The 22,390-nt window shown below is 39.1% G+C and overlaps 1 protein-coding gene across 3 annotated transcripts in view; it reads left to right on the forward strand.

The window, feature by feature from the left end:
* Window positions 1-16,076, forward strand: part of PKL (chromatin remodeling factor CHD3 (PICKLE)) — a 102,329-nt gene extending 86,253 nt beyond the window's left edge. For all 3 annotated transcript variants that reach the window (XM_077366105.1, XM_077366107.1, XM_077366108.1), the window contains 3 exons: window positions 5,770-5,902; window positions 14,958-15,031; window positions 15,317-16,076. In XM_077366105.1, coding sequence (XP_077222220.1) covers window positions 5,770-5,902; window positions 14,958-15,031; window positions 15,317-15,859 — 750 coding nt within the window. In that variant the 3' untranslated portion in view covers window positions 15,860-16,076. The remainder of the gene's footprint in view (window positions 1-5,769; window positions 5,903-14,957; window positions 15,032-15,316) is intronic.
* Window positions 16,077-22,390: the final 6,314 nt, after the last annotated feature.

Below are 22,390 nucleotides of genomic sequence, written 5' to 3' on the forward strand. Positions count from 1 at the left end.
CACACCAACCCGTTCATTATGTGCTATCGATGCAACAATGGATGACAACCTTCTAATGAGAGTCTGCAACACACTACACTACATTCCCTAACGGACTTCTACCGACACACAACAGTCTGCATGACATTAATTTCATGCTTGGATCAACATTACCTCATTTTCCTACCACATGAATTAAACAGAGTAGAAGTAATTACATCAGCACGTCACTGACTTATTGAAGTGGGGCATTGTGGGTAGGTTTTACATAATGGAGAAGTGAAGCAAAGAAGAAAGGGGGATGAGAGCTATGCCCCATCAGCATGTCGCTGACTTAATGAAGAAGGTTTTGTAGTTAGATTTGATGCATTGAGGAAGAGAGAGAAGAAGAAAGGAGGAAGAGAGATGAAGGGGAGAAGAATAGAATTGTGAAGTTGGGGTTTAGCCCTATTGTGAGGCATTCTCTTGTTTGTATTTTCACTTTATGTTAGACACTACAAAAAGACAGGAATATTAGTGACTTAAGTTACACACTGAAACTGAATTTCAAGAACAAATAAACGCTCTCTTTCAACGCTTGAATATGTTTAGCTTTCCAAGAATCTTTTATAACCAAATCTTGGGAGTTGTTTTTGTGAGGCTGCCGGCTAGCTGATTCTCTGATTTGATGTATGGAAATGTAATGAAATTATCCTCCACTTTTTCAATCAGAATGTGACAATCAACCTCGACGTATTTCATTCTTTCATGGAACATTGATTCGAGGTAATGTGAATGGTGCCTCTAAATCAATGAGCCATGATCCCGAAGATGTGGCAGTAAAAAAACAGGAGGAGGTGCTACCTTGCTGTGCAAAAGTGGCAGTGGTTTGCTTGCCTTTTCCTTTCAGACGTGTAAGCTCATCATATTCGGCACGGGAAAAAAAGCATAGAATCATCATGTGTAACAGGATAAAAAAAAGATGGGGTGGGCGTCTCAGGAATAGTGGCAGAACCATGGTTAACCGAGTGAGAGGTAAGAAGCTCTGGATGTAAAATCGCAACAGTAATCAATAGTGTGGCCCTCCAGATGACAATCAGTACAATAACAAGATCCGCATCGACTAGGACCGCGGCCTCCTCCTTAATCACGACCACCTCCATGGCCTCGACCACGGCCAAACCGGCCACCTCCACGACCACTACGATCACCCCCTACATAAGTAGCAAGAGTGGAGCCATCAAGAGCAAGGTCACTGGGCCCAACAACCCTCATAGAGCGTTGTACGTGTGAGAACACCTCATCAAGAGAGGGAAGGGTCCTGACGCCAACAATCTCTTGCCGAATTGGTAGAAAATCGGGGCCCAAGGCATCAAGAAACTTGATAACGCGTAAGTCCTCCTGATGCTTGGTGAGAACAGTAGGATCTACAGTGAATGGCATGTGGAGATCAAGCTGCTCACAAAGGGCTACATACTGATAGTAGAAGTCTGGTTACAACTTGTCCCCACGCTGGAGACCCCTCCACTTAGAGTAAATATCACAAATACAGGTGAGGTTGTTCACCCCAAAAAACAAAGTCTCAGCTCGCTGCCATATGTCCCGAGAGGGCTTAAGATACATTATCGGGCCAACTACTTTTGTCTCCATACTATTCCACGACAAAGCCCGAATCATAGCATCTTCCTTGCATCACTTAGCCTAGGATTTATCACCAGGAAACCGGGGGATCATGGATAGACTCGACCTGACCATGAGCAAGCAAATAAGTCTGAACCGCCATGCGCCAAGGTGGGTAATTCGACACATCCAATTTAAAGAAGTCATATGAAGGTTAGGAATATCCGAACTCGTAGAAGACAAACTTGGAGGGAGAGCCATAATACCAGTGATAAATCAAATCACTACATGAATGATGAGCAAATAAAAAACAGTCAGAAGCCGAAGACACCACCAACAACAATAAAGAGAACCCCGACGAAGAATATAACGCTATCTCACACATCACCAAACGACTCCGGGACATGAACAGAACCCGACAAGCACCACGACCATAAATAATACTGGAAAATCAGCAGGCATATCTATCCGGACCCACCAACACAAGGATGAAAAAGTGGGTTAGAGCTCATTGAAGAGAAAGAATTAGGGTTAAGGATTTGGAGATTTCTGGGTTGGGATGGGGATTAAGGTGGGGCAGAAGGGGATATGGAAATTTGGGGATCGCGTCAACTGATTTGGAGGTTTGGAGAATGGGAATGGGAGGGTGGATGGATTTACAGAAGGGGGATTGAGGATTGGGGAGTGGCGGTGGTTATGGGATGGTGGATATAGGGTATGTGGAGGGGGAGGATATGGAAGTTTGGGGATTGCGGCAAGTGAGAGAGGATGAAGTGGAGGAGGGGCGCTTTACAACAAAAAACGTGGAGGGTTGCAGCAAAAAGGAAATAGAGGGTGGAGGATTGCGCAAGATAGGTTTAGGAGGTAGGGTGGGGTTTTACTGCAATATGTGATTTATGGGAATATGGGTTTGGGGATTTACAACAATAGAGGGGAGGGGGATTGCGCAAAAGGGGAACATGGTGTTATACGGCAACATGGATTTGGGGATTTAAGGCAATAGAGGGGAGAGGGATTGCGCAAGAGGGGAGGATGGGGTTTTGCGGCAATATGGGGTTGAGGATTGCGAGGGTGGATGGAAGTCTCCAAGGTTGTTCCATAGGGCATCGAAAACCCTAGGGCTCTGATACCATATTGTGTGAGAAGACAACGGAGAAGAGAGAGAGAGAGAGAGAGAGAGAGAGAGAGAGAGAGAGAGAGAGAGAGAGAGTCATATGTATCCCTTTCCTCACCAATATATATATATATATATATATATGGTGTGTGTGTACAATGACTAATATACCCTCAATACATCCAACAGCTCGTTTGTGATCATGGCTCACTCATCTCCTTTTTTTCGCCCTATAGACTTGGAGTTGCTTTGGAGGGTGTCACTGGAAAGTACCTCAACATCAAAGATAGGGGAATCAGATTCTCTACTAGTTGTGGATCCTGAATTGGTTTCTCGAGTGATGAAAAATAGGAAACCTCTTCATGGAAAGTAATATCCCTCGACACATAATTCTTCTTGTCTTCTCACATTAGCATTTGCATTTTTGGGGTGTTGTAATATCCCAAGAATGCATATTTGACCGCTTGGGATCCCACATTGTCTTTTCTGTTGGCTGAAAATGTGTACAAAGTAAACACATTAAAAAACTAAGATTTTCCATGGAGAGGAAGACATATGATTGATGAGATATGAATCAGTCAAACTTCTTCATCCTAATAGGAATTTGGAAGATTTATTCTTAGAAGCGAGGCTCTAGTGGCTCTCAGAAGATGACAATTTTCTTTTCTTTTGCCACTCCATTTTGTTGTGGAGTCTACAAACATTGACTTTGAAACTCAACGCCATTTTCTATTAGATAATTTTGTAGATCATGAGAAGTCTCCTGACCTCCATTATCTGACTGAAGAATTTTGGTATTTGTTTCAAATTAACTGAATCATTTAATAAAAGATCTTTAAGATGTTTGGCACTTTAAGAAGCATCTATGTGGCTCCAGAAAAATCATCGATAAAAGGGGTAAAGTAGTGATATCCAAACATCCCAGATAATTATTCCAATTTTAGATTCCTTACAATGAAAAATTATCACGTTTTGTTCATTCCAAAATCCAAACATTCCATATAATCGTGAACGGACTAATGTTCCACAACAATCTATCCAAAATTCTTAATTTTCTAGTCTCTAAATAGGTCCCTTAAATTTGAAGAAAACACCCATTCCACCCTGAAACTGTTAATGACAGGCATCCACACTGCATAGGCAAAGTCGTAATGAATGAAAATGTGATTGGCAGATTTTTCATCCCTTTTGCATATCACACAACCTTTCTTTGCAGATATAATATTTGAGAAGTGATTGGAAAGAGGGTCGTTGCGCAGCCAGATATCTTCCCAGAATCTGATATCAGTTCCATTTCTAATGCATATTCAAATGCCTAGGGCAAAGTTTTCCATCACGGAACAGATGGAACACCAAGCACCCGAGCCTTTGCCTCTAATTGGGCAGTTTGACAACCATTTACTATCCGCTCTTCCTTATTTCACATGGATGGCAGATTGCCAGAGCACTGTGATTTCTTTACCGCATCTCAAATCCCATTTGCCTAGTAGAACCAAGTTTCCCTCTTTGATGCTTCATATTCATAACCAAATCCCATTTGCCTAGGAGAACCAAGTTCCCCTCTTTAATGCTTCTAATTCTTAACTGCCATCATATTTGACCTTATAGACTTCCAATTGATGAGGTGCTTGCTTTATTTCATTCCTTCATTTACATCAAATAGGAAATCTCTTTGAAGTTTCTCGATACAATTGGCAACTGCCACCATAATTTTATAAAATTGACATAAAATAGACTGGAATGTTTGCCAAAGCTGATTTCATAACAGTAATCTGACCACCAAAAGAGATCTATTTTTCCTGGTTAGAGACATGACCAAAGCGTGAATGCCACAACATCACTTGTCTTTATTCTGGACAGATTTTTAATGAAAGGTCACATGAGTAGATGACTGAAATGGGTCGAGGAGGTACAAGCCACTGCTCTTACGACCACCACCAATCATGCATCTTTTTTTCAAGTCCTGAAATACGCAATATGAAAAATAGAAGATCACACTACAACCTAATTTTTTCGTTAGGCTGTTGACATGTAATATATTTGAAGAATCAGAAGGAACATGAAGAATAGAAGGCAGTGTGAAGGGGAGAATTTTGGTTCATTTTTCATTGTAGCGAGTGACGAGGGGGAATTTTGACCAAGGAAGCAGGATTCTTCACTGGGAGTGGGGAACCGCGATTCCCTGGTTTGCAAATCCGAAACAGGAATCTTCTTGAATCCCTGTTTGGATTCCCCGGAAACCCGATTCCCACTTTTGGGAATCGCGGTTTATGATTTCCGGTTCCCATTTTTGGGAACCGCGGTTTAATGTTATGTGAAACACGATTTTCCGGCGATTCCTCGGAGATTCTTTGGTGATTCCCAACTCCCCAACGATTCCCGGCAACTCCCCGGTGATTCTCTGGTGACTCTCCGGCGACTTGACGATTCTCGCTCCCAACCATTCCGGGAAGCCTTTGATTTCCGCTTCGATTCCCGCTCTGGCAACCTTGATTTTGACGAAAGAAATTGCTAGAAGGTAGGAATTTCAATTCCTTTGAACGTTTGCGACCATAATTTTAAAACTTCCATGCGTCATCGTGGACTCCCCCGAGTCAACTCCCTTTTCCCTTGGCCGCATTCCGCGTTTTGCCCTACATCGTCAATAAAATTTCTTTTGACTATCCCGAGTTATGATTGCGTCAACTTAGTACTCAGTCGTGTTCTTGGCCGCGTCTGCGCTGAGTCGACAAGGATTCTTCGTGGCCGCATTTTGACCCGCATTCCTGTTTTTAAACGTTGGTTGTGACACAATGAAGAAAATTGTTTTTCCATAAACAAAATCTTCTATTTTGAAATTGTCACATTGTTTTGTTTCATGGAGCAACTTAAACTATCGGATTAGATTTAAGTTAAAGAAGACAAAATATAAATGGAATCTTTTTTTTTTGTTTTCATCCCTTTCACCTTCTTCGACACTAATTCTATGCAACACTTCTGTTTCCCATAATTCATGTTGTATTAATTGTGTGTCATTAATGTGGCTAAATTGTTTTGTATATAAACCCCTAGTTTCTAAATGCTTTTGGTGATCACAGAGTGACATGAAAGAAAGTGAGCCTGCAAATGAAGAACCAGAATTAGATCCAAGGGCTCTTGATGTACCAAGTCCAACCTCATTGGAGGCTGACTTCCAATTGTATGATCCATTACCTCCTCTAGAAGTGATAGGTGAGTCAATTTACCTCCTCTGGAAGTGATTGAGACATGTCTTATTTTTTGAAAATGTCCTGTAACTAAATAATTTTTTTCTTGTCACTATTCTAATTCTTGTTAAGGTACGTTTTTACATTTGTTTTATTTTCTGTCAGTTTTATGTCATTACCTCCTCTAGAAGCAACTGTTTTGGTTTCAGTAGCCGTTTCTGGAGTCTATTCTAAAAGATCACATTAAACTATCATGTTAGATTAGTTGATGGGGACCATGTACAGTTTTATGTCATTACCTCCTCTAGAAGCAACTGTTTTACATGTTAGATTAGTTGATAGGGACCATCTTATGGCCAAATTTTAAGTCTTAATTGCCTTTTAAGTCTCTTAAGTTATAGGAGGGATGACATGGCTTTTTCCCACCAATATCAATTGGTTTATTTATATTGTTGGTGTTTAAAATGGAATGCACGCGTGTATTCCTTTAAGTCATTTGTAATTAATCACTTAAGTTGGTAGGTGACCTCAAGGGCCCACCTTGTAACTTAAATGAAGTCCCAGCAGTCTATTTGTGGCAGTGAGTCTTAACTCTTAACTCATTAGGAGTTTGAGTTGAGTTATGAGTTTTACTTCAAAAGAAAAGTAGTTTATTTGTAGTAGGAATAGATATATTGCATGTAAAGAGAGAATAGGAGTTCTAATTAGACTAAGATTAGTTTTACAGCAAGGATTAAGATTCCTTTTTGTTTTAATTTTCATATGACTTGTATAGCCTATAAATATGAAAGGCCTATTGGCCCTGAAAAGAGTAGTCACCAGGTTGCAAAACTTGTAACGGATCTGGGAAAGTTGTGGAAAAATAGAGGGGAAATGAGAAACCGTGAAGCAATTGAAAGTTATATGAGAAACGCATTGAGAAATTTCTAAGAAACGCATTAAAAATATTTCGGAAACGATAGAAAAAACATCAAGGGTTACACATGAAACACAAGGGAAACACGAGAAATGTGTGAGAGGAATGCACTTAACTTTTTTTCATTAGTTTCTTTTTTTTTAAGTTAGAGGCATACATAGATGATTTATGCATGTTTCTTAAGTATTTTATTTTTTTAGCAAAATATTTTACTTATTTCTATTCATAACTATATATACTATTTTTTTCCTTTTTAATATGCATTCCACACTTTTTTGCCGTGATTTCTACAAAATGTTTCCTATATGTTTCACACGTGCTTCACATACGTTTTCTATATATTTTGCATACATTTCTCTTGCTTTTTACACACGTTTCACATAAGTTTCCCATATGTTTCCTGTAAGTTTCCTTTTAACGGACGTCATATTCTCTTTAGAAATCCCACTACAACATGTTGGACCAGGTTTTGCTCCTATCAAACTTTATTTCTGTTCACATCTTGCATCAGTTGGTATTAGAGCAAAACCTAGGTTTGACATGTTGTAGTATGATTTCTATAGAGAAAATGATGTCTGTTCTATGAAACGAAACTTTATTTCTGTTTCTGCGATAGCGATAACTTTGACCTTTTGTTTCTTGTGAAGTGTGACCTTTTTCTAGCTGGGTAGCTTGACTCCATCAAAGACCTTTCTAGATTGGTGAGATGCTTTTCTAGGTGGGATTTAACTTGAGCTAAGTTGGGACGACGATGCATGACAAAAGAATCTCTATAGAACAGATGAATCATTATCTGAGGATGGACGCGAACATAAAGGCTGACGAACTCCCTCCAATGAAGCTGAAAATTGTACTTGACGGGATTGAATTTGTTCAAGTGTGTGTGTGCGCTCGGGGGTGGGGTATGATGGGAACTATCCTAAGGTCTAAATTTTAATTTTCAGGTTCCTTATAAGTCCCTTAAATTATAACGAGGGGTACGAAGTCCCTTAAATTATAACAGGGGTACCCCTCCTCGGTCGCGGGGTTTCTTTTTCCTCTTTAATAATATTATGTTCTCTGTCATTCAAGAAGAAAAAAGGGGGTCCCACTGTCTTTTCCAACTAATATCACATGGTTTCTTTAAGTTGTAAGTGTTAAAAATGGGTCCACAAGTCTATTATGAAAATCTGAAGTGATAGGGTCATTTAAATCATTTGTTATTAATCACTTAAGGTGGTAAGTGACCTCAAGGGCCCACCTTGCAACTTAGAAGAGGTTACAATAGTCTGTTTATGGTCGGAAATGTTTATGTAATCGTAGTCTTAAGTCATTAGGAGCTTGAGTTGAATCTTAAGTCATTAGGAATTGGAGTTGAATTAGGAGTTTTTTTTTTCAAAAGGAAAGTAGTTTATTTGAGATAGGATTAGATCGAGTCCATGTAAAGAGAATAGGAGTTCTAATTAGACTAGGAGTAGTTTTACAACAAGGATTAAGAGTCTTTTTTGTCTTGCATAGCTTATAAATATGAAAGACCCATTGGCCCTGACAACAGTTGAATATGGAAATTGATAGTTTCTTATGTTGATTGGGTGATGCATTTTCTATAGTGTGATGCTTCATATCCTAGGGTGTGATGCCTCGGAGAATCTTAATGTGACTCCTGGTCAATTTTCTAGCAATATTTTTCTTTCTTATTATTTTCTTCTCCCTTTTCCCCTTTTCCACATTCTCTATCCCCTTTCTACCTTCCTTAATCCCCTTTCCATACCTTTACAACCCAAACCAACGCATGATCTCTTCCCTTACACAAGCTATAAACCATCCAATCTTTTCGCCCATTTAACCAATCTTTATTGATCTCTATCCTTTCTTCACATTCTTTTCCTATTCTTTATCATATCTTTAAGTTGAACTTTTCTTTAAACTTTTTTAAAAATTCGAGAAACCCTTTTTCAGTTGGCCTATAAAAAGATATTTTTGTATCCGTCCTGTGTCGGTTGGTATTTAGAGCAAAACCTGGTTCGACATGTTGTAGTAGGATTTCTACAGAGAAGAAGACTTCTGCATAAAGATAGGAAACTTGGTTTCTATTTTTGTGATAACTATAAGTTTTTGTTTCTAGAGAAGCGACTCTTCTCTAGTTTGGTGGTGTGACTCCATCAAGGACCTTTCTAGATTGGTGAGACGTTTTTCTATTTGAGATTTAACTTGAGCTAAGTTGGGACGATGATGCAAGAAAAAATGATCTATAAAGAATGGATGAATCATTATCCGAGGATGCGCACGAAGATAAAGATTGAGGAACTCCTACCAATGAAGCTGAGAATTATACTCGACGGATTCGAGTCTGTTCAATTGGGGGAGTACGATGGGAACGGTCTTAAGGTCCAAATTTTAATTTTTAGGTGTCTTTGAAGTTCCTTTAAGTTATAAGAGGGGTACCATGGTTTTTTTCCACCAATATCACTTGGTTCCTTAATTTGTTGGTGTTTAAAATTGGGCCCACAAGTGAATTACAAAAATCTTAAGTGATAGGGTCATTTAAGTCATTTGTAATTAATCACTTAAGTTGGTAAGTGACCTCAAGGGCCCACCTTGTAACTTAAAAGAAGTCGTAGTAGTCTATTTGAATTGAACTAAGAGTTTTATTTCAAAAGAAAAATAGTTTATTTGTAGTAGAATTCGATAGAGTCAATGTAAAGAGAGAATAGTAGTTCTAGTTAGACTGGGAGTAGTTTTGTACCAAGGATTAAGAGTTTTTTTTTCAATTCTCGTATGGCTTGCGTAGCCTATAAATGTGAAAGGCCTATGGCCTTGAAATGGTTTAATATGAATGAAAATTGATGGGTTCTTATGTTGGTTGGGCGTGATGCCTCCTGAAGTGTGATGCTTTATATCTTAAGGTGTGATGCCCGGAAGAATCCTGGTGTTAGTCCAAGTTAGTATTCTAGCCTTATACTTTTTTCTATTTCTTTTTATTATTTTCTTCTCCCTTTTTGACTTTTCCACATTCTCTTTCACCTTCCCTTTTCCCTCTTTCACATCCCCTTTACATCTTCCCCTTTCCCTTTTGTAAATCCTTTACAATCCAAACCAACCCATGATCTCTTCCTTTACACAACCTATCAACCACCAAACCGGTCAAGAACCAATCTTCATCAGTCTTTCCGCCATATGACCAATTGTTATCGATCCCTACCGTTCTTTAATCCTTTATCTACTCTTTATCAATTTTTTAAACCTTTCAAGAAATCAAGAAACCCCTGCCAATTGGCCTGTATAAAGATCTTTTTGTACCTGTCCTGCAGTACCAGTCTACGGCGATTGATGAATAATAGTATGCTTTCTTTCTCAAAGTATTTAAATATTACTCGTATAGTTATTATAGTTGTATTTTGTTACATAATTATGTTCAATTTAAATCATTTGTCATGGTTGCTACAGTACTTGCTCAATTGTTAATTGTAATTGCCACATTCTGTCAGTTTGGCATAATGTCAGGTAGTTAATTTCTAACCTGCTAATGAACATGTGATTTGCAGCTGATTTAATCATCTTATAATCATAATATATAATGATCTTTATTATCCGAACATCTTATAGTCATAATGTGCCATTTCAAAAAAAAATCTTATAATAATAATGTATTGTTTTTTTAATTCTATTTACTAAATTCACAAACATCTTTTCTTCTTTCCTTATTATTTACTTGATTCACATTTTTGTCTTTCCTTATTCATTTAGTCTCCTTCTAGTTCCCTCTTGTTGGAGCCTCTAGTGTCTCCAATTGCAAACCGCCTGAATATTTGCAATTTGCATCTTTTTCTCTCATTGTCCACCTTCATTGTGATTTTATTTGTTCTCGTTGCTATATGCCATGTTCATCCTCGATATCGTTGCCTTTCTATTGATTGTCACTTGGCATACGTTTTGTGTATCCCTATTGTGATCATCTCTGCTATGATCACTTTCATTATTGTTTCTCTTCATCAAATTCATATATCGGTCATAACTAACACCTCCCTTCTCTCACTTCTTTGGGATGTAGGTCCAAATTCTAAGTTCTCAATTTCGAGAGCCAGAATGAAGAATCATGTTTATGACATTGAAGAATTGTGACACTAAAATTTTGTAACTACTTAACCATGGTTTGTGAGAAGAATCATGTTTATGGCATTGAAGAATTGTGACACTACAATATTGGTATTACTTAACCATGGTTTGTGAGTTGAACAGGGGTTCTTGCAACATAGATGCTTCAATAGTGTACTGTGCTAATCTCATGGTTGCATATATTCCTCTATCCTCGTAGTGCTTTTCATTATTTGTCTAGTTTATGAGCATTGTAGTATTCTTAGTAGTCCCTTAAGCATATTACCAGATATGATATAATAGAAATGTAAATAAATGACTGGAGGTAACTGAGAAATGGAATTAGATTGTAATTTGAAGCAGATCTTGGGAAAAGTTCGCAACAAATGACTAGAAGATGGAGAAGTAAGTGGATTTATTAATATATGAAGGCAAACATGCGACGATCGATCAGCTATGATTAAGGGTCTGCACGACATATATGCCTAGAGAGCATGCCAAAGAATTAGGCAAAAGGAGAGAAGCCGATAGAACTTGAATAGGAATTCTCGAACATTTTTTGTTTGAAAATGATAGCCAAATATTATTAAAGACCAAGGAAGACCGAGATGGTCACAATACAGAAAAAAGAAAACAATACACAAAAAAAGGGATACAATGGGAAAAGAAACTCAAGGCGGGAGCGCATCATAAAGCGCTAAAGAATCCTTTGAGACTCATTCTCTAGCAAGCTTGTCTGTCTCCTTGTTTGCTGAACGACGAACGTGTCTGAACTCAAGGGAGAGAGATCGCTTCCAATCAAACATCTCATCAAACAACCGATCAAATCTCTAGGGAGGATTTTGGGACCTCTTAAGCCATCGAATGACATTTAGAGAATCCCCTTCGATCACAACGTTATTTAACCCATCTCTTACCAACAACTTGAAGCCTTGATAGACTGCTCTCAGGCATCCGCCTCGCCTATAGGGCCCGCGAAAGCCCATGATACCTCCCCAAGATCATTTCGCATGATACCACCGATACCGGCCGAGCCAGGATTTCCAAAGCTTGAGCCATGAAAGTTGAGTTTTAAAAGGCCATGGGCAGGAGGCGCCCAATTTTCTACCACTGTTTGTCTGGGTTCAACACAGTAACAAATCGCGTCCCACTTTTCCCCTATGATTTGGCCGACACTTCGAATTTATTGCCGACACACGTGTCGTGTCGGACACGACACGACGCGACACCCGTGTCCACACGTGTCGACACTCCTTTAGACACTTTTAGATATGCTGCTAGAACTGTTAGCAACTTATATGTATCTATGTGTATGAGTGTGACACTATTTCTAGTTTTTTAGGGGTTTCCATGTCAGATACCTTGTATCCGTGTCAAAACTTGGTAGAAACTCGGCACACGAATCCTTGCCCACAAATCATGAGTATATGTACTTTCTATTTTTAACCGTGTCCCCGTTTCTAAATTTTGGGAGTTTGACGTGTCCGACACCCCGTGTCCACAAATCATAGCTTTTCCCACAAGTCGTAGGCGAAACAAATTTAAATGAAAGGAGAAGCTTAACCCAAGCAATAGTCAAAGCGATAACTTAGACAAACATGAAAGTGGAACTTTTTTACACCCCTTTAAAAGCTCTAGCATTCCTCTGTTTCCAAAGAAGCCAAATAGTAGCAAGAAAGGATACTTTCCAAAGAATTTTGCTTTTGGCCTTCCATGGCCAAAGGCAATATTCTTTTCAAATCTGACCAAACCACTAGGAGATCACCCGCTTTGCAGCGAATACCCAACAAATGCCGAATCTTTTGAACAACTTACTCCATACCTCTAGCAATTTTGCAATGAAAGAGTAGATGGTTCACAGATTCCTCACCTCCATGCAGAGAGCACAATGATCAATGATGAGAATCTTCCTTTTTCGAAGAAAGTCCACCGTTTGGATCCTTTCACGAAGCGCCGCCCAACTGAAAGTCTTGGGGGAGCTTGGATTGACCGCACTCTTGCTACTAAGGAGGGAACCAAGCTAGCTGCCAAACATAATAAAATAAAACATGGAAATGATTAAGACTGCAGTGAAATGATTAATACAGATGAGAAAAAAGAAATGGAGTTGTGGATAAGAATTCAACTGGAATTCCATGTAAATTATGGGAACTGGGTCACGCATAATGCTAAGAAACAACCTATCTAATGGAAGCTGAACATTAAATGGATGAATTAATCTGTTGTCAAGATGAACTAGACCTGCATGGGCAAACGAAAGCCTGGGTGCTCTGTGTAAATATCCCAGTGCTGATAGTTTCCGCATCTTGGACTCTTGAGATGACTAAGTCCTCATTTAAGATTCTTGTAAAAAAAGGAGCAGGGCAGCATACACAATATTTTGATTTTTTGTGCTAAATTTTCATAGTAATTTGTGTAATATTCCTTGGGTCAGAGAAATTCGGAATAAGTATATATTTCTGCACTTTTCTTCCTCTTTCGGTCAGCTCTTGTGATACAAAAACTACAGTTACCACATTTTGTTTCAAAGGTCATTGTCAGCATAAGCATGTTGGCCCAAGAGAAACCAAGAAATCTATAGGTAGATCAGGGATCTTGGCAGGCATGTTGTAAGTGTTTCTCAGGGGATTACATTTAGGTTGGGTGGTAGGAGGGCATTATATTTTGGGAGAATGTGTAGTCAGATGATGTCCTGTTATGCATTGCCTGGCCAAGTTACACAGGCTACTTGTCATAATGGGTACACATTCGCTCGCTGCGTGGTGGCGGTTGGGAGAAGGGGGGGGGGGGGGGGCTGGGGGGGTTGTAATAGAAGAGTTTGGGGAGGGTTTCTTAATTTTGAGGAGCCAAGCTTTCTTGCTTTGCTTCATTGTTTGGATTCAATTTATGTGTCTCTATTTGAGTTAGGATAAGAGAATTTTGGCAAAGGACCCGCAGGATTGTTTCTGGTCAATTATTGTATTTCCTTTTGGATTCTTCCTCCAGGCTTCCTGGCTTGGTAAGGTGGGGGTGCTCCAGTTCCCGACCCCTTCATCGTGTGAAAGCCTTTTGTTAGACATGCTAACCATTGTTATTTATGTAGAGAGGTGGAGGGATTGTCAGATCACTTCTTTCTTGGTTGGGCATTCTCAAATGCTTCGATGTGCCTGGGGTGTTCAGAAGACAGTTTACCTCCTCTTCACCGATTTTGGCAACAATCCTTTTCGGTGATCAAGGGATTTTGTAGCAGGTGACTAGTGATCCAATAGAGGGCGAGCCTTGGCGCAATGGTAATGTTGCTCCATTGTGACCTGGTGGTCACGGGTTCGAGTCACGGAAACAGCCTCTCTGCAAAGCAGGGGTGAGGCTGCGTACATCTAGCCCTCCCCAGACCCCGCAATGACCCGCCTCATGCACCGGGCCGCCTTTTTTTTGACTAGTGATCCAATATAGGGGGCTCTTTTGCCTGAGAGATGAGGTTTGATGATTCCAATGTTTCTATGGGAAGAAATATTTTCAAGATTAAGATGCCATTTGCTTTATAGTTTATATGCTGGAAAAGGGTTTTGGCGCATGTCGACCGTAGAGATCCTTTGCAACTGGAAGATTTCATCATTAAACTAATCTATGCTTGAGTGGGGTGTTGGACCTTATTCCAAGAAATGCTCTCAGTTGATTTTTGAGGAAGCTGTCAAAGTAACCAAAGTTTGGATGGGAGCTCATGGCATGGTAAGGAACTCGGAGGGGAACGTAATCAAAGCATTTTGCATCCTCAGAGACATGAAAGACAAATGATGCGAAAGTGCTGCTCCTAGGATTAATAAGAATAATTGTAAGGACTCATTACTCAGTCGAGGAGACTTGCGAATCATAAGGACTTGTATCATTTTACTGACTATACCCTTAGCTAAACTATCTACAAATTTTTTTGAACATGGCAATTTGGACATTAACTTAATTCAGCTAAGTGGACTATTTTGGTGACATGGAAGTTCTATCTCTTTTTTCACTAACTTTAACACAGTTATATGATCTTGTTATGAGGATGCAAACACCAAATGTCGTTACTTCAACATTGAGAATCAGAATCTGACAAGAATTTCACATGCAGCTCCAGAAGAGGCTTCAGCTTCTGCCTATGATAAGAAGTCAGACCGGTTGGATATGGCCCGCCTTTATAATGAGGTAAATATAAAAGGAAAGTGATAACAGCACAACCATGTTTTAATAATTGCGCAAACCTAGCTTGTGTTTTCATTTTTAAGTGGCCTGTGAGAGCTTTTTGGGAACTTCAATAACCTTTGACAGCTCTTTAAATAATAGAAGAAAAGATGGGTTAGTGCAAATATCAAAACATGGCTGTGCTGATATCATTTCCCAATATAAAATGTAAAAGTTGATTTATTGATTTATTCACACACGCATTCACTACCATGTACAATTTAACTTCCCTTCTTCACCCACATGCAGATGTGCAAATTAGTAGATGATAACACGCAAGACTCGGTCAAGGCTTTCATGGGCAGCAAGTCCGCAGGCATTCGGTTGAGCAAGAACCTCCAACCACTAGAAGCCCTTTCTGAAGATTTCCACCGCATTCTAGTTGTAAAACAACAATCTTTTACAAATGTTGAAGAGTTAAATGCAAATGTAACTCAATCAGTACAGACTGTACAGACCAATATTACAGACGATGGCGGTTCATCACGCAACAATGGAGATGGCCCAAGACCTGTGGTGGTGGTGGATTTTCCTATAAAAAACCCTAAATTCGATTCAGATCTACCTGCCCCTATAATCCCTGATAGCGAAACTGTACATTCGAAAAAGGAAACCAGTAAGACAGAATTTACAGTACTTTCATCTGAATCAGTGTTTCAAGAGTCATCTGCCCATTCGCCAAGGGTAACCGTAGACGTGGAATTGGTAGAAGGAAAAACTGAGGGCGAGGTGGCACGAAACAGAAGCACAGAGCAATCGGCGGCAACTGGGGTTATTGTCTTGGATGATTGAGTGGGGACAGGGTTATGTACTGATTCATTTTACTGTGCCTCTTTCTTTCTTCATACCAGACCCTTTTTTCATAATATGTGATCAACCTTAGGCTTGTGGTCTCTACAGTACTGTAATAATTTTGCTGGCTTATCTGTAATTAACATGTAGACAGTATAAAAAAAACTTATAAACAGAATATAATCATTCTCTTATATACAATGTTATTTTCCTAGAAGGTGCATGTTGAGTTTTTGCTTCTAATTTGTTTGTCTTTTACTGAAAATAACTTACATTTTGAGGAAAAGACAAAGGGAGGTTGCAGTGCTGCCACTTAAAAAGACGAACAAGAGGTGAGAATGCTGGACAAGGTGGTGGAAGTATCATTTACCATACTAAAAAATAAGAATGTTTTACAATGTCACCTCTAGCTTTGAATACCTTCTTCTATTAAGAAATTCTCTCATTAACGTATTTACCCTTTAGCTAACTATTTGGATTCCCTTATTTTGGTGATGTTCTACAATGAACTTTGCTTGTTTTTTTTATTGAATGGTAGCTAGAGTAGAAATTGAGTCTTACAATGAACTTTGCTTGGTTGTTTCAGCTTAAGAACTGTTACTAGTCCAATACTCAATGACTGAAGCTTTAAATGTAGAGGGGTTTATCTATCAAAACAAGGGCAGTGGTGATAACAGTTGCCCAAAATATAAAGGTGCGCTTGGCTATAGGAGTGGAACTTGGGCTGGGCTCAACCCAAACCCGACAGGTTCAACCCTATTTTGGCTCCAGTTGGGACGGCATTTCCTCGGACTGGGTTGGGTTTGGGCTGGGAAAAGCCAGCCTGATTTAATTTCTTGTTGGGTTAGGATTGGGGCCTTAGGGCGACCCGACCCGCACCCGCACCCGACTCTATCCTCTAATTTAATTGTGACTTTCAAAATCTTTAATTATTTTTTGGCTACTGATGTTGTGACCACATCTTGTCATTTTATTTAAACAGCTGTCCAAGGTTATTACATTTTCTTGAAAGCTCCCTATGGCCTATGCCAATTAAAAAAGAAAAAGATAAGCTGAGTTTGTGCAATTATTAAAACATGCTATTGCCAATATAAGTAGCCTAGATTTTTTTTTTTTTTTTTTTTATGTATTTCATTCTCTGCTTTTGGCCCATGCCAAAAACGACTGCTGTGGTCCTTAGTGGGGCCCTGCCTACGTATGGGACTAGGTGGTACCAAGCCTAGTATCCAACATTTGGTATCAAAGCAGTCACGTTAAAGGACCTAGTCAAATGATGGAATGCGTTCCATCGGCTTTGGAGCTTTTGGCATATCAATTAGGTATCCAACATTTGGCATCAGAGCAGTCACCAAGTCTCGTGTTCGAGTCACGGAAGGGGCGACCTGTGGAGTGGGCTACATGGTAAAAAAGACAGAGTGAAAGCTGCTAGAGCAAAGTGGGCCGCCGCAAAAGGGGCGACTTGTGGAAATGGCTACCTGGAAAAAAAGGCCAAAGTGAAAGCCGCCACAGAGTGGATCGCCGAGGACTGCGGATGTAGAAGCATGGTGGAATGTTACGGTTTTGAGCGGGGGTTTGCCAAGGCATGGGACTAGGTGAGACCCAGCCTGGGATAAGTTTAGAGGGCCTAGCCTAACTCGTTCTATCAGCTCTAGAGCTTCTGGCATATTGGTTAGGTAACTATCATTTGGATTCATAACAATTGGTATCATAGTACCACGATATAGCTTCGGGTAGAAGAAAATCAAAGGAACATTATCAATGAGAGAGATCAGAAGGCATCTAGCTTCTATGAATGTCAAGTTCAACAAGATGGCGATGTCGCTTGGCATGGAGTTAGAAGAACCTCCATGTCTACAAATGCTAAGTGAAGAGGTCAACGAGAGTACCGTTGGGAAGGCTTGCACATTGAAAAAGAAAAGATGAAACGGAAAAACTTGGAGAAAAGAGGAAGAGAGAAAGAAAACATATAGAACAAAATAACAAAAAAAAGAAGGAAAGAAGAGCACCAATTAGTTTTAACTTTGTCAATTTCGACAAGGTCGTCGTGTTCAACATGTCCAACGCCATCACGAAGATCCTTATCTATGACCATCCATGCATCAAAAATCTCAATCTTTAAAAGAAAACATGGCAAACAAGCTTTGATGAACAACACAATGAGGTCGGTTTGAAAATATTGTTGCCTCAACTCTTAATGACGACATGCAAAATAGTGACTAATAGCTAGACAAAGAGAGGACGAACAGGAGGTACAAAGAAAAAAGAAAAGGGAGAAGAGAGAAGAATTTTGGAAAGTCTTGCACATGAAGACCTCCTCAACTCTTTAATAGCTGGCCAGTGCTTAATCTCCAACCTTGAGGACAAGGTTGGTTTCAAGGCCCGTGGAATGTTAAGTGCCAAGATGGGTTCTACCTAGGGGAGAATAAGTAGTCTATATTTTTTATACCACGTGGAATTTTTTCTCTAGTTGTTTGGCAAGGATAGTAGTCTTTGAAATAAGGGTTATCTAGATTTGCTTGGGTAGGAGTCTTAGAAGAAGTGATCAAGTGGGTTTACTGTAGATAACATGTAGGAAGCATTTTTCAAGGGAATGGGGAATTTTATCCTAGAAATTATATTTTTTGGGTCAAATGAGGACTAACCTTTCCCTCCAAGCGAGTTAAGAGGCCGATCTTTCCTCTAAGAAGATCAATCTCATTGTGAACCGATTTGAGTTGACTCAACCCAATCTGACTTGGAAAAAATGGGCTAAATGAGTTGGGTTAGGGTTTAGAGATTTAGAGGCGGTATGGGTTAGGATTGACCATCCTCGACCAGAGGCTTGAGTCGGGTCAAGTTAGGGTTGAGGGAATGCTAACCCGAGGCTCAAGTTGGTTAGGGTTGGGGGAATGCTACCTTGGGTTCTACCTTGGGCGTGTGTAGGGTTAGCCTCAGCAGGACCAACCCGGCCCGAATTGCACTCCTACTAAACACCCAACATACCCTCCAATTTTCAATTTACCAAAACGCCCCATAAAAACCAAACTTTTCAGCTTTCAGGAAACCCTAACAATGGAGTCTATAAATAAAGATTGAGAAGTCTTTTGAGCCTCACTCATATAGTTTAAGTATGAGGCTCTCTCACAGAGGCTTAGGTTTCTGAGGGTGGTTGCCAGTCTCTGTAACTAAGCCGATGATTACCTTTCTATATATCAACAACCCTTCTCTCTCTCTCTCTCTCTCTCTCTCTCTCTCTCTCTTTTATATAAGAGGCTGTGATGATAACAGTGGTTTTTTGCTTTTGATTCTCAGACATGCTTCTTCATTTCATGGCTAGGCAACTTGGAAGGCCTCAGGCAACCGTTGCAGCCATGGTGAGAAGCCCCAAATGTCTGAAAAAAGGCGAATCTGAGCCTCATCTTTCTATTATTTTTACCCATTTTTCGATTTCCATGGAAACCCAAATGCATATATTGAAACAGGTTAAGAACAAGAACAACCCAGTAAATAAAATCTTAGATTTTGATGTTTTTACATTTACATGCTTCTCTAAAACAGAACCCCCTAAAATTACAGACCATTCAAGTAGGATTATGTGAGGGTTTATGAAGATGAGACTTGTAGAGAGGAAATGGGAAAGTTAGAGAGTTGGGTTTTTCTTTCTGGGGTTTTTTATTTTATGTGGGATTTTATTTCATGTTTTGATATGTATTTATTTTACCTAAAATGGATTTGAACCACCCTATGCCTTTGGTATCTTTGGGGCTCTGTCTTTTGGAGTTTCTTCACATCATATTCTTGTTGCCTTCTCAAGGAGTTGTTGTAGATCTCTTTATCTAAATGATCTGCCTGCATAAAATTTGCTAATAACAAAAAAAAGTTTAAAACTTAAATTAAATTTCAGAAACATTCTGTGTCTGGAAACAGATCAGGTTATTGAATAGCAAGCACCTCAACAATAATGAAAATGAAAGCTGTAGTTTTATGAGAAATTTATTAAAAGAATGCAAAGTGTTGCTGAAATTGTGAATAAGGGTAGAGTTTTTAAAATCACGAAAGAAGGGCGCTATGCTTTTTAAGCTCTCTTAGGACAAGAATATTCTTCTTGCTTTTCCTTTCACCTTTTAGGGCTCTAACTTAATGCCCGATGCTTTTTTGTATTTTGTCCTTTTGTCATATTCTTTTCAAGTATAAATTTGGGCCCTTAAATATGAGATTTAAGAAAAGTTTTCATCTGTATCCTACCTTTTTTCGGCGTTCCGGACGCAACGGTACTGGTTTCGTAACAATATGAGACATGTAGGTTGCTTTTTTGCGAATCTCTGCTTTTCTTGGGCACTGGATATTCCAACTTTTCTTGGGTTTAGGATCATAAACAGAAAAATTTATGAACTGTACCCTAAAGTTTTTCATTTCAAAACAATCCGTGATCAGTAGATTGTTGTTCTCTATGTTTCCACTATAAAAGGGCTTCAGATTTTGTCATTGGGGGTCTGGGAAACACTCCTAGATTTTGATGAAATATTACGAGCACCCTAAGGTACTATGTGTATCAGTTTCGGTTCGATTGGATTAATGGAACCGCTATCGTGGAAACGGAACCACTATTTCTAACTTAGGAACCACTCTTTCCATACCGAAACCACTCTTTTGATATTGGAACCACTCTTTTCATAATGAAAAAGCCACTCTTTTCATACTAGAACCACTCTTTTGACATTGGAACCACTCTTTTCATAATAGAACCACTCTTTCATCATGGAAACACTCTTTTCATATTGGAACCACTTCGTTAAGGAGTCCGAATGACCTTTTAGACTTCCGATAGGAGTCCAGTAGTTTGTGATGGAAATGGTACCTAATCGGGAGTTCAAGGGAAATAATTGGAAGTTCGAGTCTGGCTCCCGATTGAGTACCACTTCCATCACAAACTACTGGACTCCTATCGGAAGTCCGAAAGGTCATTCGGACTCCCGAACGAAATGTTTCCAGTATTAAAAGAGTGGTTCCAGTATGAAAAGAGTGGTTCCTATGCGAGAAATAGTAGTTCCAATATCAAAAGAGTGGTTTCATAATCAAAAGTGTGGTTCCAGTATGAAAAGAGTGTTAAAATCAAAATTGATGTTTGAAAAAATGTACCCCTCCGGCCAAATAGTGGCTACAAGGTCTAAATTCTACCAATGTAAGTATCATGTGTAGCAACAAGGGTCCCCAAAACAATGCGAGTTTGTCCAAGGATGCAAGGTCAACATTTTGAGTGTTTCCAAGTGTGGTTTTGACGTGTAAATAGTGGTTCTAAGTGTTTACTTACTGATTATGAGTGTTTAAACCACTAATGATACACTTATGATCACTTTTACAACCAATTGAATACTATTACAATGTATTTACACTATTGGAACCATAATTTACACTCATGGAGCCATTATTTAATCAATCGAAACTGTTAAATGGTGGTTCCGAGCTCTACATAATGGTTCCAAGTGTATACATACTAATTATGAGTGCCTAAACCATTATTAATACACTCATGATCACATTTACAACCAATGAAATACTATTACAGTGTATGAACCCCAATTTACACTCTTGGGACCATAATTTACACCCTTGGAACTACTATTTAATCAATCGAAACCTCTAAATTGTGGTTCTGAGGTCTACATAATGGTTCCGATTGTATACATATTGATTATGAGTACCTAAACCACTATTAATACACTCATGATCACTTTTGCAACCAATGAAATGCTATTTTAATGTATGAACCCCTATGTTTACACTTGGAACCACTATCTAATCAATCGAAACCACTAAATTGTGGTTCTGATGTTTACATAATGGTTCTGATTGTATACATACTGATTTTGAGTACCTAAACCACTATTAATACACTTATGATCACTTTTGGAACCACTGGAATACTATTATAATGTATGAACCCCTATTTACACTCTTGGAACCATAATTTACACTCTTGAAACTACTATTTAATCAATCGAAACCACTAAATTATGGTTCTGAGGTCTACATCATGGTTCCAATTGCATATATACTGATTATGGGTACCTAAACCACTATTAATACACTCATGATCACTTTTATAACCAGTGAAATACTATTACTATGTATGAACCCCTATTTACACTCTTGGAACAATAATTTACACTCTTGGAACCACTATTTAATCAATTGAAACCACTAAATTGTGGTTCCGAGGTCTACATAATGGTTCCAACTGTATACATGAGCTGTTCCGAGTGTTTAAATCTATCTTTGATTATGTTTACAGCCATTGAACCATCGAGAGAGAGAGAGAGAGAGAGAGAGAGAGAGAGAGTGAGAGAGTGAGAGGTCAAAACATACATGTAACCAAACAAAGACACCACTGTAAATGGGATGAAAATAAACCAAATCACAAAAAACAGAAAAACATGAAAAAAACATGTAAAACCTAAATGGAGGAGAATGGACCAACCGGAGCATATGTTTATCATCGAAATCAAACTAAAGAGAACCAATGGAGTTTTCTTTTCAAATGGCAATGGCAAT

The sequence above is a fragment of the Tasmannia lanceolata genome, unplaced genomic scaffold, assembly GCF_043159265.1.
Source record: "Tasmannia lanceolata isolate RefF3 unplaced genomic scaffold, GAP_Taslan_0.1 ptg000023l, whole genome shotgun sequence".
NCBI classification, from domain to species: domain Eukaryota; kingdom Viridiplantae; phylum Streptophyta; class Magnoliopsida; order Canellales; family Winteraceae; genus Tasmannia; species Tasmannia lanceolata.